Below are 16,721 nucleotides of genomic sequence, written 5' to 3'. Positions count from 1 at the left end.
CAAGTGTATGTCGAAACACCGTTACATCCAGAAAAACTGAGTGTTTGGTGCGCTTTATGGGCTGGTGGAATCATTGGTCCGTACTTCTTCAAAAACGATGATGGCCAGAACGTTACAGTCAATGGTGATCGGTATAGAGCCATGATTACTAACTTTTTCATTCCTGAATTGAACAACCATGATGTCCAGGAGCTGTGGTTCCAACAAGACAGCGCAACATGTCACACAGCTCGTGCCACAATCGATTTATTGAAAGACTCGTTCGGTGACCGCCTAATTTCGCGTTTTCGACCTGTGAATTGGCCTCCAAGATCTTGTGATTAAACACCGCTAGACTATTTTCAGTGGGGCTATGTAAAGTCATTGGTCTATGCGGATAAGCCACAAACCCTTGACCATTTGGAAGACAACATTCGCCGTGTTATTGCCGATATACGGCCACAAATGTTGGAAAAAGTCATCGAAAATTGGACGTCCAGATTGGACTACATCCGAGCCAGCCGTGGCGGTCATATGCCAGAAATCATATTTAAAATGTAATGCCACAAGATTATCTTGCGGATAAATAAAATTCATGTCAATCGAATAATCCATCGTTGTTTTTTTGCAATTTAAAGTTCTATAGCTCTAAAAAAAAACACCCTTTATATTTTTGGTCCGAACCGCAAACAGTCTTATAATACCACGTACCGTAGAGCGGTGCGAGTTTGCACCACTTTTTATAGTATTCTTGGTGTAACTTTTTCGTTTTTTTGTAAAATGAGTTCTGTGCAAAGTATGTTCAATTTGAACATTTTAGTTGTCGACTGCTGTGGTTAGAATCATAAGAAAAGGTGTCCACTTCTTTTTTTTTTAATTTTTAAAAATTTGGCATAGTGACACGCAAATCGGTGCGAGTTTGCCAATGCATTAAAAATGCGTTTTTTGGCTATTTAATGAAGTGCAGGCGGTATATGTTAGTGCAATAGATAATGCCTCCGGGTTCGCCCATATATCTTTTGTTAATTTTATTCCAAAGAGTTCTTTGGAGAATGCTGTACACTTCGGAAGCTGTCTGTATTGAAACGTTTTCATTTCGAACTCGGATTAGTGTTTCTTCCGTGTAATTACTATATCTCCTTGCATCCAACTTCTTATTTTTGTATTGACGACCCCTAATTGCGCCTAAAAATAAAACAGGTGAAACAAATCTGATATGTGGCAAAGTCTCCCGCCAAAGAGCCACAATAGAAAAATTTCCCGAAATATCGAAATCCTCTCAACCAAATGTTCTCAGTTTTTTTCAACGTGACTCTAAATTAATGTAAAGTAAGCTGCTAAATATATTTTGAAGTACCGTTCGGCATATTTTCTGCACTACTCCTAGTATTTCACATATATGTATACGCACGTTGAAAAATTTCCCGCTCACATAACATACCGTAGCACACCAACAAAATGAAAACTTAAAATATTAGGCAGTTCGACAAAGTCACCTCCGTAGGCAAAGCCACACTACTCTACCGTATTTGAAGAATCGAAAATGAAAAAGGAGTTTTCGAAAAAACATTTTCTGCCGGAATAATAAAAAAAAAAAATGTGAGTCCCCATCGCAACCATTTTTTTCATAAGAATCCCATTAACTCATGAACTGTTGAGTTTTTACCAAGGTATGGTATATTGCTCAAATTTTTATTAAAAAAGCTATTAAATGATGCAATAATATACTGGGTGTGTCATTTGAAATAAGGAAGTAGTAGCCTACTTTCCGGTATAACCGGAAGCTGTAGAGAAATGAAAATGTTTTAGGGAGAAAATTCATTCTCTCAAACCTCAACTCCTATGAATTACGCCATCTAGCATCAACAAACACAACTCATACATCAAAGTGTAGAAAAAGGATAAAAAACGAACAGTTTAACATTAAACTTATTTTAATCATCTTTATGATCATCAGATTCCTTGCTGCTAGACCAAATAAGCAACAAATTATGTCCACAAATTGTTTAGGTTAGGTTACACCAAAGTGGAAGGTAAAAAAAAACTACTTATTTAACATTGAATATCTTTCATTTAATCATCCTTATCGAACATTAAATTCAATGATCATCACTTCATGCTACAGGGAATAAACGGCAAGTTGCACCACTTTGCCTTTTAGTTGTTTAGGTTATGTTAACTACTACACCAAATAGTAGGTTAAAAAACTTCCCATTTAACATTAAGACTATTTACTTTAATCATCTTCATCGAACATTACACTCAAGGATCATCACTCGTGCTATACGAAATAAGCTGCAAGTTGCGCCATTTTGTCTTTTGGTTGTTTAGGTCTTCCTTTACCCCTTCCTCTTCCAGCCGTTTTACCACCCCTGAATACTCTAGGTCTCGAAGCAACGGCAGTTTTGGGCTTATCTACTAATCTTCCAAACTCAGTACTGCAAAACACGCATCCTTTCATGCTTAAAGCACTGTTTGGGAGTTTGGTTTTTTCTTGTTTGTACTCGACATTGACAGTCTGCGACCCGCACTCATCGCAGCACTCTTCCTGAACCGATATCTTCTGTGCATCGTCGAATAAATTGATGATAGTATCGCACCTGAAAAAATTTAATTTTAATAATTATTTTCTCTAATTCTGTGGTTATTCCGTTCATTCTTCCACATGTTGTAGAACAAAATCGTGCGAGAATATATCAGAAACGCACAGTTTTCATGGTTATATTTTATTATTATATGTTGGTACTCCGAACTTTCCGCCACGGCTCTATCTGTCAATTCATCAATTTGCCTTAAAGAAATCAGTTCTGCCAACCAACATTTTTCAATGCTAAAATCACTAAATTATATTTATGGAAATATTTCATTAATTTCAATGAAAATGCAATGAATTAGAGAAAATAATGTATAATACTCGTTCAGAAGGCTCATTCTACCACTCGTTCATTCCAAAACTCGCCACTTCGTGGCTCGTTTTTGAATTTTGAACTCGTGGAAGAATATCAATGCCTTCTGCACTTGTATTATAAATAACTAATATTGCTTTTCGCAGTTTTCAGTATTCTTACCGATTGCAACCTATTTTCCATTTAGGACCTGACGATGGATCTAAAACCAACACTCCGAAATCGCAGTTGGAGCAATTGCAGATCCCGTTGGAATTCAAGCTGTACGGGCAGGTAGGATGAGTGCAGGAATTACATCCTGTTCCCTTCTTCATGTCTCTGAAAATATCAATTTTTTTGTTTCAATGAACAAAAACCATTCATGGTTATATACGATAACAGGCATTAAAATAAGTGAAGAAATACAAAAAGAAAAAAGAAGCACGATTTCCAAGTATGTAATATCATAAGATATCAATTTACTATCTGGTTAATGTTTCGGCAAAATACCATCCACATAACCATTGTCAAACAGAAGATTTCCACGCTGTTACGTAAGAATCATAATCGAACGTAACCCAAGGAGAATGCACGTCATCAAAGGAGAGTAGCGATATACCGGTTTCACCCTTGTTAGGGATCATCAGCACCGCATAACTCAACCCATTTTTATTTATTATTAAAATAAGTATTGAGCTGAAATAATTCCTACTTACTTGAATGGTGGATGGTTGTAGCAATATGGACAAAACACGAAACTCTTTCCTTTATTGCCCATTGTCCAACACAACAGTTCGAATTCATCCAGGGGACATTTCAGTTCTCTAAACAGTTTCACAGTACCGTTTTGAGGTAAACTGTAGGTCTCGTCACATTGAGAACAGTGCAACCTTTGCGGTTTAGCCTGTATATATTTCATGTATCTCCTGCATTTTCCACATCTGCAAACACAAGCAACAACACTCTATTACGACAAAAAGTGGAATAAAAGATTGAGTAAAGGTATTAGGCTTTTTCCTTACTTGACGATTTCTGTCAGTTTACTCGTAACTAAGCCGAGTTAAGAAACTCCTTACCTAGAATGTGCCTTTCCGGTGGCGCTCAGTGGAGAGAAAGATACCTCAAAGAGCTGATCCATCCCGTCGATATTCTTAACAAAGTATTGAAATTTCAGTCGGAAGATATCAACAGTGTGCTTCAATACAGCGTTGAAGTTGGCCTTTCCTGCGGCTATCAAGTTCAGTTGTTCTTCAACGGCTGTACGCATGGTAGGTAAAACCAACTCGGGATCTATCTGAAAAAAATTTTAACAATGGTTTATCGAACCAGAATTGTGAGACGATTCATGTGCACAATTAAAAACTGAAAATACAAGTTTATCAAAGAAATTGATACAGACAACTACGCCCCAAATATGGACTCACCCCTGAGCAGGGAAAATGCCTTCAATGCGGCTGAAGCCATTTCCCGCATTTTTTTTCAGTCAGTATTTTACTTTAAGGCAAACAATAAAATGTGACCACAGCTGATTGAGCATATGCACCTTTTAATTTTAAAATAATATGCAAAATATGATCTACTGTAAATTTAACGTCATGATTCGTGGATCTGGCAACGTTTATCCAAACCTCAGAGTACTAAACATAGATAGAGGGAGCATATGTCATTTTTAGTAAGCAAATTTTGTCCCCAACATGAACTATAAAATTTAAGCGCGCGGAAATGAAAAAATATCAGTGATACGATAGATCGGTATAGTATTATATATTATAGTATAATTTCCTCATTGACAAATACAATTTGTATGGGAACAGTCATAAAACAAAAAAGTTGCCAAATAAATTAATGAAGCTCCAAATTATAACTTTATAAAAATGAAGAGTGATCTCTAATAATGGCCTCAAATTTCGTGAGGCTGTATATGGTATATCCACATAGCAATGTTCTTAGTTTTCTCTTAAATGTTGTATATTGGAGGTTAGGCATTTGCACTGGCAGTAGGTTATAGAGTTGCACTCCAATATTATGAGTTTTCCTCAGTCTCTAACTAGGCTGTATGATATTTTCCTTGTTTTTAGTGTTGTAATTGTGTTGCTCTGAATGTTTCAAATACATGTTTAGAATTTTTTTCTTATTTGTGTTACTCTCTTGTATATAATTACTGCATACAGGGTCAATATTCTGGATTCAATGAATAAGTTTCTGCAGCTAGTATTCCATGGAACTCGATAGATACTTCTCAGGGCCATCATCGTTTTTGAAGAAGTACGGACCAATGATTCCACCAGCCCATAAAGCGCACCAAACAGTCAGTTTTTCTGGATGTAACGGTGTTTCGACATACACTTGAGGATTAGCTTCACTCCAGATGCGGCAGTTTTGTTTGTTGACGTAGCCATTCAACCAGAAGTGCGCTTCATCGCTAATGGACGTAGTGCGCGATACGTATTCCGCACAGAACCATTATTATTTTCGAAATAAAATTGCACTATTTGCAAGCGTTGTTCAGACTTGATTCTATTCATGATGAATTGCCAAACCAAACTGAGAATAAATCATTTGACAGCTGTTAAATCGGTCGCCATCTTGAACAGTAATGCCAACTTAAAGTTATCTCGAAAAAAAACAGCCGTTATATTAAATAATATACATATCATTAAAAATTGGCTTAAGTGACTCAAATAGTAGATGCCGAAAAAACAAAATTAATAAGAAATAAACAAAATATTTTTGAATCTTAATAACATACCTTTTGATAACCATGCACCAAAACTATCCCTAGAGTTGTCGGTTTCAATTTCCTTCCAGCTATAACTTGCACGTAATTTCTCTGGCAAATGTTGTTGATGTGGACCGGAATCGAAGCATCCGTTCCTATGCCATGTTTCTCCATAAGGGTGATAAGCTCCGATTCTGTGAGATAATCCGGTGGGTTAGTCTGGTATTCGCCCAGTTTGACGTCGCTTATGGTAACCATCTCGTTGACGGTGAAATTTGGCACAAATTCGTTCTTCCCAAAAGCCTATGAAGAAATAAAACACTTGAAAATGATGGTGATATTAAGATTTGGATTGGAAGTTCAGCTAACCTGTGTTTGAAAGAAGAGAAACCAAAAGTGAAACATGGTAAATAAAGGGAGGGAAATACAGCAAGTCAGTCTAAAATAAAATTTTGTTCGCAAGAGAGTTTGAATCGTCTGGCACCTCCAAAAAAAATTTATTCTTCTAATGGAAACCTTGCTCACGGATCACAAGAATATGTGAGTGTAGCTGAGGCTGTCAGAAAGTTTCATGAAAAAACTCCTAATCGATATCATTCTCAAAATAAGAATAGTTCGGCTCCTAAAAATGTTATGCAGGTTAAATTGAAAGCTACAATACCAATATCACCCCGATTATTAACGAAGAAGAGGGTCAAAATGAATGAACACGTCATGTCTCATGAGGACAAATTACAGAAAGAATTTCAGGAACAACAGAAGTTCAGGATTAAAGCTCATCCAGTTAATAAAAGAATTCTTCAACCTATGAAAGCTCTACCTAAAGAAAAGAAACAACCTACAATAGTTGAACCATTTAAATTGACAGAAGTTGAACATAAAAAGATTTCATCTCCAAAAAAAGCCGAGTATCATTTTCATGCAAGACCAATTCCAAAATCAGTAATTGAAGCACCAAAATTACCAAAAAAAACAAGAAATAAAGGTAACGCAACCTGTTACACCATCGTTCATAAAAAAAATTCCAAAAGCATCTCCTGTCAAGAAGAATACCGATAAACCAAACACCGTCACACTTAAGACTACAAGACCTAAACCATTCAGTTTCGAGAAACGTGATATGAAATTGAAGAAGAAAAGGGAGGAGTTGGTCAAAAAAACACTTGAGGAGGAAAAGCAGGCCCGTCAATTCCATGCCAGACCAATCCCAAAACCTATCATATCTATGATTACCAAAATAAAGCAAAAATCTCATAACGGCAGTGCTTCTTCGTTGAATCAGGGTGATAACGTTAAGGCTGAGCATGAGGATCATTTCAAGGCCAGACCGCCAACTGTTCTCTATCAGAAACCATTTGAACCGAAGAAATTAGAACATCCATTAACAGAAATACAACCATTCAATTTCAACAGCGATGTTCGTGCAATGGAAAGACACAAGTTTGAACAGAAGAAAAGAGAACAGGAGGAATTAGCTGCAAGGCTGATCAAGGAAGATGAAGAAGAGAAATTGAGGCAGGAGGAGGAGGAAAGACGAAGAATTCGAGAAGAGACGAAATTCAAAGCTCAGCCAGTCCATAAATTCAAAGGGGTTATTTTGAAACCTTCCGGCAAAGTGAAAGAACCAATCAGTCAAAATTCTTGTCAAGAAGAATACCGATGAACCAAACATTGTCACACTTAAGACTTCAAGACCTGAACCATTCAGTTTTGAGAAAAGTGATATGAAATTGATGAAGAAAAGGGAGGGAAGATACTAGTAACGTTGAGGTAGAGAACAAACTAATGAAAATGGAAATAAGTTACTTGAAGGCCTTATTAGAAGTAAAAAATAAAATCTTGATAGAATCAGAAACCATTTGAACCAAAAAAATTAAAACATCCATTAACAGAATACAACCATTCAATTTTAACAGAGATATTCTTGCAATGGAAAGACACAAGTTCTAACAGAAGAAAAGAAAACAGGAAGAGTTAGCTGCAAGGCTGATCAAAGAAGATGAAGAAGACTAATTGAGACAGGGGCATAAAAAAGGAGATATTCGAGAAGAGACAAAATTCAAAGTGCAGCCATTCTATAAATTTGAAAGTGTTATTTTGAAACCTTCTGGCAAAGTGATAGAACTGATCAATCCTTTGTTCTTATCTGGTAAAACCAGAAAAAACAAGTAGAAGAAGCAACATTGAAATTCGTTTCCTTCAAAAATAATTTATTATTTATTTTATGTATGTATATTATAGCTTTCATCATAACTATTCATGTCTTTTTTGTTCAGAATATGAATGATTTAATTTGTTATGAAGATAATCATTTTAGAGTAAAACTTTCCATTATTTTCATTTATATTGTTTTTATTTTTGGTATTTATTGACTGAACCAATAAATTCTATATTTTTTAAAGAATTAATACACTTGAAAATGTTGGGGATCAACAATATACTTACTTGCCAAGTCATCACTCCAGTATAACCAGGATCAATCAAAGTTTTGCCAGTTACTGAGAAAACTTCATCGTTTATGGATAAAGTAATTGTAGTTGACATGTATTTACAATCTTTAGATACTGTTGCTATGAAATGACGAGTTATGTAATCGTACAATCGCCAAGCATCTCCTTCAAGTTCCTTTCTCGAAGCTAGTCTCATCGGTGTAATCGGAGGATGGTCGCCTAAATAAATAATCAAGTGATTGTTGTTTCTTGTACCAAAAACAATATTAAGTTGTTTTTTTTTTATATTTTATTTTTCGAAATTTTGAACCCAAAGAAAAATATCACTAAATGGACTAATTGGCATTGTGAAAAATATTGTACTATAAACTTAATTATGTAATTCAACAAGAAAATATGCTATAAAAGTATTCAGAAAAAAGCTCCAAAACCTCGATAAAAATCAAATAAATGAACATTCATGCAAATTGCAAGTATCCACAATAATTTGAGAGGATTTGAAAATAGCTATTAATCAATTATAAAAAATATTTACCAACATCTTTCCCTTGCTTAGGCTTATTCATCCCACTTTTTAATAACTCTTTCACATCTGATCCCCATTCGTCACTATGCTGTTGCTGTTTCAAAACTCCCCTGAAAGTCCAAATATTCAAATAAAAAAAATTCTAATATATTTCACCCATAACTCACATCAAATCAAAATTTGGGGGATAGCTGGTTGTTTCTGTCCTAGGGTAACTTATGTAACCTTGTGTGTATAATCTTTCTGCAATTTGCATTGCGTGATGGGGGCCCATTCCCAAACCCGAACTTGCAATTCTCATAAGTTCCACTGTATTTAAAGCTACTGGTCTAGCTTTAGATTTTTCCTTAGACACAACACTCACCACCCTTAAATAAAAGAGTAACGAGCATATTCATATATTCATGCACACTTGAAAATCTTCACTCACTTGGCTTCCTTTTGGTCTTTGACCAACTGCAAAAACATATTTGCAACCTCTTTGTCGAAACTTCTAACCCTAGACCAGTCTAAGGAAACTTTAAAGTTATCCTTTGTAACCACATTGACTTGTACAACCCAATAGGTCTCTGGTTTGAATGTTTGAATTTGATCATGCCTCTGAACACAAAATCCTAAAGTGGGAGTCTGACAGGGTCCATAAGATATTAATGAAGAATCCAAATCACCATATCTTCCTTGAAAAAATTTGGTCTGAAATCTCGTGAAAGCACAACCGATCCTTAGATCAAGTTCTTGCCGAGCATCAACACTTCTTGCCTCATTTTCATTCGGATGAGCTGAAATCTTTGATTATAATAAAAACGAATGTGCATTATACAAATCTCAAAATTCAATTTTCTTGACTGGAAGAACCTACATAAATTATTGAATGCTTCCTTGATGTCCTTCTGTGTTATTGCCGAAAATTTGGCTCTGTAGGTTACACTGTTGGAATAAACATTTCCTTTTATTGAGGTAGACACTGCGTTCATCACTTCAAAACAAATATTTTCTCCTTCTTTATCACAATCCAACCAAAGAACGAGATAATCACATCCCCTAGCTTCTGCAGCTAGAAAAGCAGGCATTTTCAGCTTTGGAGTTGCTTCCTTCTTCTCTATGGGACATGAGAAAAGCTCCACAGGGTCAACACGGTCCCAGTTATTATATTTACTGATGAAATCAACACCCATGACATGACCACAAACTGAAGTCATTTTAAACATACAGGAAACATTTTGGAAAGTTCCATACCATTCATGTACAGAACAAGCTCCATTGAATCCTAAAATATATAACATTATAAATAACCAAAAAGAAGTAAAGAGAACAAAACCGGATACCTTTTCTTGTTGAAGATTTTTCATTGCTTAATATATTTGCTAACGAAGCAGCCAAAGAAGGCTTTTCAGCCACCATAAAAACAGATGGCATGATTTCATTAAAAGCTATCCATTTGATGAACCAAAATTAAATTATTAATATTGTAGACTGTTCGAAATCGAATCAATCATCAAAATTTGACAAGGAGGTGCTATCTAGCGGATTTTCTTCGAAAGATCGAAATAAAAACTACTAGGTGATTAATTAATTAACAATAACAATAATTTCTATGGATGAATAGAAAAAATTTAAATATAGTATTTTCATATAAACAAATCTTAAACTAATTTCTGGAAGAAGACATTTTCAAAATATTCTGAATTTGGAATCTAGAGATGTAGTATGCTCTAATCCTCGATACCATCTTAATACCTCGAAAGTTACTCAACCTCTAATCGAATCTTACTTCTGATACCTAATTTGTCATAAATGTTTCTAAATTTCTTCAAAAAGGTATGAAATATACTGAATAACGATTATATTCCAGAGAAATATTGTGGCATTGAACTAATTTACTCCATTTTTCAAATATTATAGAAACCTAAATAACGTATTGTAATGACATCTACATAATTTGTATGGAATTGTAACTTAGTTCGACTTTCCTTTCAAAGATATCTGTAATGCTTCAAAAGCCGTCTTTCAATGAATTTACCAACTAGGCCATAGTTCAAGAGCCTATGAATAGATGGCGTCACAAAAATTTCAAAAAAATCTAGTTTTGCATCATTCTCTTAAAAGACAAATTTCTTGCAATTAATAACAATTATTCGTATTGTTTCCATGACTCTTTTTAGTAAGTAGAAAATGGGTTAATAAAAACATAAATTGGATCAAAATAAATGATTTGATCTATTTAGATATACATATAATTTCAAAAATTAGTGCGTAGGTTTCCTAGGATTCTTTGGTCTTGTAACACCAACATAGCCAACAACTTCAATGGGATGTTCGCCGGGGATCGTTTGTTGTACGATATTTGTAATCTCTCTTTGATAACCCCTGACTCCTGCAGCGGCAGCTTCTTCTGCACACTCTGCTGGAACACTTTTGCATGCTTCCTCCGCAGCTTCCACTGCTCCAGCAAAATTACACATAGCCTCTGCTGTGGCTAACTTCTCTACTGCTTCAATAAGGTCGGCATCCTTCTCTCGCAACAGTTCTCCTGTAAGAACCAGAAATAAATTTATCCACATGAGAAAATCACCTTTTTGTTTAGAAAAAAATTAAGTAAGACCTATTATCTCCACTCCACTTGCAGTAGCTTCTGCAAGTCCTCTCATAGCATTTGGACTTTTAGGAGATGCAGCTGCTGCAGCAGCAGCTTCTTCTATTTTTTCCGCACATGGCGATTTTTTTATTACACTGGTATCTTTATCTCGACGTTTTTCTAATTCGTTTTCTACCGAACGATCAAACCTAAAAGGAAAAATTAGATTGTTATTAAAGCATGTAATAAATTTCCTGACTGATAAATAAACTTCAACAGAAAATAATTATTATGTTCTTATAAGAATTTTCAAGATTCCAATCGATTTCATTAACGTTATTCAATTTGAATTGAAAGGAGGCCAATTGACCACAATAGTTAATAAGACATCTAATCCAAACATCTATAAAACTCTGTGCTCCAATTTGAAGTTTCAAGGTTTTCAACTCTCGATTCAAATAAGAAACGACCGTTTGACTTGACTGTTTCCAGACTACAGTGAACTTTAAGTTATCACATTGTATTTGTAAGTTTAACTGGGTATTTGTGGTACAATCTGCTGAAATTTTATCTAAAAAACTTCACGAAACATTGAGACTGTGTTTTTATGTGGACAATTCAATAGTGATGACTTCATTTGACGATTTGGATGCTCCCCAATTCTCGACATTTGAAGACTTTGAACAAGAAAATGCAGAGCAATATTTCGAGATTGATCACGAAAGTGAAAGAATGAAAACAATGGAAGATAATGAACCCATGGATACATCTGTGGAGGAATGTTTTTATTCACCTTTATGTAGGAACACGAATTCATCGGAGGAAACATCTTCAACAAATATTTTAGAGCTGAGAAGTAGAAAAGTAAAACGATCTTTGAGCTCAGGCAATATTGAAATTCCAGTTGAAAATTTGGCTAACCTACGTTTGGAGGAAGAGAAACCAAAAGTGAAAGATGATTTTGAATATGGTAAATTAAGGAAGGGAAATACAGCAAGTCAATCTAAATTAAAATTTTGTTCGCAAGAGAGTTTGAATCGTCTGGCGGCTCCAAAAAAAATGTATTCTTCTAATGGAAACCTTGCTCACGGATCACAAGAATATGTGAGTGTAGCTGAGGCTGTCAGAAAGTTTCATGAAAAAACTCCTAATCGATATCATTCTCAAAATAAGAATAGTTCAGCTCCTAAAAATGTTATGCCGGTTAAATTGAAAGCTACGATACCAATATCACCCCGATTATTAACAAAGAAGAGGGTCAAAATGAATGAACACGTCATGTCTCATGAGGAAAAATTACAGAAAGAATTTCAGGAACAACAGAAGTTCAAGATTAAAGCTCATCCAGTTAATAAAAGAATTCTTCAACCTATGAAAGCTCTACCTAAAGAAAAGAAACAACCTACAGTAGTTGAACCATTCAAATTGACAGAAGTTGAACATAAAAAGATTTCATCTCCAAAAAAAGCCGAGTATCATTTTCATGCAAGACCAATACCAAAATCAGTAATTGAACCACCAAAATTACCAAAAAAACAAGAAATAAAGGTAACGCAACCTGTTACACCATCGTTCATAAAAAAAATTCCAAAAGCATCTCCTGTCAAGAAGAATACCGATAAACCAAACACAGTCACACTTAAGACTACAAGACCTGAACCATTCAGTTTCGAGAAACGTGATATGAAATTGATGAAGAAAAGGGAGGAGTTGGTCAAAAAAACACTTGAGGAGGAAAAGCAGGCCCGTCAATTCCATGCCAGACCAATCCCAAAACCTATCATATCTATGATTACCAAAATAAAGCAAAAATCTCATAACGGCAGTGCTTCTTCGTTGAATCAGGGTGATAACGTTAAGGCTGAGCATGAGGATCATTTCAAGGCCAGACCGCCAACTGTTCTCTATCAGAAACCATTTGAACCGAAGAAATTAGAACATCCATTAACAGAAATACAACCATTCAATTTCAACAGCGATGTTCGTGCAATGGAAAGACACAAGTTTGAACAGAAGAAAAGAGAACAGGAGGAATTAGCTGCAAGGCTGATCAAGGAAGATGAAGAAGAGAAATTGAGACAAGAGGAGGAGGAAAGACGAAGAATACGAGAAGAGACGAAATTCAAAGCTCAGCCAGTCCATAAATTCAAAGGGGTTATTTTGAAACCTTCCGGCAAAGTGACAGAACCAATCAGTCCCGTATTCTTATCCGGTAAAAGTAGAAAAAATAAGGAAAACGAGCAACATTGAGATTTATTTTCTTTAAAGATAATCTATTAATATTAATTTTATCTATTATGTATGTATAATATAGCTTTCTTTATATCTTTTGATGACTGTTTTGTTTCAAATATGAACAATGGAATTTGTGATGGTTTCAGAATAAAATTTACCATATATTTTTATTTCTATTGTTTTTATTTCCAATTTTTCAGTCGAATACTCAAATACTACTCAAATGATATAATAACTTACCATTCTATAATGGACTCTCTTCTCTTGGAGTCTATTGATTCGTCTCCTACATCTGCAGCTAGTTCTTCTTCCGTCAAAAGTAACCTGTTCGTATCATCTTGTGAAGTAGTAGTCTAAAATATCACTTTGTTCAGTAAGGACCTTTTTATATCTATTATCAGTTGCAAGTTTTGGTTTAGTCTATCGACCTCTAATTATTTTTACTTTCATTTCTTAAAATAATTCTTAGGTAATCTTGTGAGAGAATTAATCCAAATAATATGAAAAATTTGGTACAAGAATTAATTGCATGGATACACTCTATAAACTTTAATGGATAAAATTAGTATCAAATATTCAATGCAAGATCAAGGGATCGACATGAATAAGGAAAAAGTTTCTGAATGAAGATGAAAAGCTTTAGTTTTTCTCGATTTTTTATACCTTATCAGCTAATTCTGATTCAGCATCCCTGGGTGCCCAGTTAAGGTTATAATCCATTTGGGGCCCAAAAGCTTCATGGTGACTATGAAGAGTGCTCATACCTTGAGGGGAGGAAAGAGATGAATAGGGAACTCTTCCAGTGCCATACCGTTCTCCACTTCTTTGGGGTGAAAACTAAATAGTGTGCAAAAAATTCGATATTAAGGAAAAATACTGAATTATTGTTTTTATATCTTGTTAGAAAATTCCGTATCCGTTTGGAGAAAAAGTGGAATGAGAAAAACATCCACAAAATTTCTTTGATATTATTCTGAGCAACTTTAGTACCGTGTCTGTCTGTCGGTCTGAGTCCGTACATCATCATAACTGCCTTAAATTAACTTCTACAATTTCTCTCCCATTTCAATGAAATTAGATATTCTCTTATGAATTCCAGATTTCCCAGATATAAAGTGCGTGTTTAGCAGGCGCAAACATGAAATTCTCGGAAACTCGCTAATTGTATGTTCTACTAATCAAATTTTGAAGAAATTCAGTTTGGGTCATAACTCATAAATGGTTCTATAGAAATTTCACCTCTTTCTTATATACAGGATGGTCCAGATTTTAGTTCAATAACTTTGGCGTCGGATAGAACAACTCTTTCATGAAAAAAGTTCATATAAACATGTATACTAACAAGAGTTTTTACTTATAATTCTAGTATTATTACATTCATTGCTTTAATTTTTAGGTATCGAAGTATAGATAATGTATTGTTTCGAATAAGGTAAGTCTTCTTCCAAAACTATCCAGTGGCGTAGATATAGAAGTGCGATGATCCTTTTCCTATTGAAAATCTACACCACTGTCTTTTTTGGGAAAATTATTTCATTTCTGAAATTAACTGCCTTTTTTTTGATAAAAACCTGTTGATTCCAGAAATGAAATAATTTGTCTCGAAAAAAAGACAGTGGTGTAGATTTTCAATGGGAAAAGAATCAGTACCCCTATCTAAGCCACTGGATAATTTTGGCAGGAGACACTTACCTAATTCGAAACACTATACTGTCTAGACTTGAGTACCTAAAAATTGAAACAATGAATGTAATATAATATTGGAGTTAGGTATAAATAAAAAAGTTCATAAAGAGAGTTTTTCTATCCGACACCAATATGTTATTGAACTAAAATCTTGATCACCCTGTATAAATTAGGGGTGTATTAAAGTGTTATAGATAGAAAATTGTGAGGGGCTGTTTTTATTAGAAGTGAATAGCGATACCTATCAACATAATTTCTAACGGGTGTTTTTTTCGAGGTATATAACTTTAAGTTGGCATTAATGTTCAAGATGGCGACCGATTTAACAGCTGTCGAGTGATTTATCCTCAGTTTGGTTTGGCAATTCATCATGAATAGACTCACGCCTGAACAACGCTTGCAAATAGTGCAATTTTATTTCGAAAATAATGGTTCTGTGCGGAATACGTATCGCGCACTACGTCCATTTTATTTTGTTTAGAGATGAAGCGCACTTCTGGTTGAATGGCTACGTCAACAAACAAAACTGCGGCATTTGGAGGGAAGCTAATCCTCAAGTGTATGTCGAAACACCGTTACATCCAGAAAAACTGACTGTTTGGTGCGCTTTATGGGCTGATGGAATCATTGGTCCGTACTTCTTCAAAAACTATGATGGCCAGAACTTTACAGTCAATGGTGATCGGTATAGAGCCATGATTACTAACTTTTTCATTCCTGAATTGAACAACCATGATGTCCAGGAGCTGTGGTTCCAACAAGACGGCGCAACATGTCACACAGCTCGTACCACAATCGATTTATTGAAAGACACATTTGGTGACCGCCTAATTTCACGTTTGGTACCTGTGAATTGGCCTCCAAGATCTTGTGATTTAACACCGCTAGACTACTCTCTGTGGGGCTATGTAAAGTCATTGGTCTATGCGGATAAGCCACAAACCCTTGACCATTTGGAAGACAACATTCGCCGTGTTATTGCCGATATACGGCCACAAATGTTGGAAGAAGTAATCGAAAATTGGACGTCCAGATTGGACTACATCCGAGCCAGCCGTGGCGGTCATATGCCAGAAATCATATTTAAAATGTAATGCCACAAGATTATCTTGCGGATAAATAAAATTCATGTCAATCGAATAATCCATCGTTGTTTTATTGCAATTTAAAGTTCTATAGCTCTAAAAAAAAACACCCATTAGATTTACCTGTCCAAGACCATGACCAAATGTTTCCAAGTTTGCCATCATGGCGTTCAGGGTTGCGCCATCAACATATAAGGGGCTTTTCGAAACAGAAGCGACATTTGTTCTGGTTGTAGTCCTAGTTCTTGATCTTCCAGTGTCTTTCTTCTGAAAACACAATATACAGTAAGATCCTCTAGACTGTCTCGTGAGAGCCATACTCAGCAGGAAGTCAGAAATAAGTGGAAGGACGCAATGATAAAGGAAAGAAGAAAACACCTCTGATAGAAATAAAAGATTAGACATTTATGGGATTATACATACGGATGGACATTTTGGGCTGCAACCTCCTCCATTTGTGTTCATGTTTCGAATTGAAAGAGCCTGGAATTCGGCTAGAAGTTTGGTTCAGATATGTCAGACGAGAATTTAAACAACTTTTGTCAGAAGGTTGACGTTATTTCAGTAATAATGAAATCTGT

General features: G+C 35.2%; 3 protein-coding genes across 3 annotated transcripts; 1 reads left to right on the top strand and 2 right to left on the bottom strand.

Moving 5' to 3' along the window:
* Positions 1 to 2,030: 2,030 nt before the first annotated feature.
* LOC123683940 (DNA topoisomerase 3-beta-1) lies at positions 2,031 to 10,065 on the bottom strand. The gene is made up of 11 exons (XM_045622950.1): positions 9,885 to 10,065; positions 9,419 to 9,826; positions 8,990 to 9,338; positions 8,727 to 8,927; positions 8,569 to 8,669; positions 8,029 to 8,252; positions 5,614 to 5,886; positions 3,941 to 4,158; positions 3,581 to 3,805; positions 3,048 to 3,203; positions 2,031 to 2,579 (listed from the first exon to the last, which is right to left on the bottom strand). The coding sequence occupies exons 1-11, from the start codon at positions 9,973 to 9,975 to the stop codon at positions 2,261 to 2,263; spliced, it is 2,565 nt and encodes an 854-aa protein (XP_045478906.1). The 5' UTR covers positions 9,976 to 10,065; the 3' UTR covers positions 2,031 to 2,260.
* Positions 10,066 to 10,752: 687 nt separating this feature from the next.
* On the bottom strand, positions 10,753 to 16,721 carry LOC123683942. The gene is made up of 6 exons (XM_045622952.1): positions 16,564 to 16,721; positions 16,264 to 16,407; positions 14,033 to 14,206; positions 13,610 to 13,722; positions 11,162 to 11,343; positions 10,753 to 11,089 (listed from the first exon to the last, which is right to left on the bottom strand). Exons 1-6 carry the CDS (start codon positions 16,603 to 16,605, stop codon positions 10,806 to 10,808), a joined length of 939 nt encoding a protein of 312 aa, XP_045478908.1. The 5' UTR covers positions 16,606 to 16,721; the 3' UTR covers positions 10,753 to 10,805.
* On the top strand, positions 11,575 to 13,539 carry LOC123683941 (targeting protein for Xklp2). The gene has a single exon (XM_045622951.1). It carries the CDS (start codon positions 11,762 to 11,764, stop codon positions 13,382 to 13,384), a length of 1,623 nt encoding a protein of 540 aa, XP_045478907.1. The 5' UTR covers positions 11,575 to 11,761; the 3' UTR covers positions 13,385 to 13,539.

This window comes from Harmonia axyridis, chromosome 7 (genome assembly GCF_914767665.1).
Source record: "Harmonia axyridis chromosome 7, icHarAxyr1.1, whole genome shotgun sequence".
NCBI classification, from domain to species: domain Eukaryota; kingdom Metazoa; phylum Arthropoda; class Insecta; order Coleoptera; family Coccinellidae; genus Harmonia; species Harmonia axyridis.
Note: the sequence above shows the minus strand (reverse complement) of the source record. Positions and strands in the feature narration are given on the sequence as shown.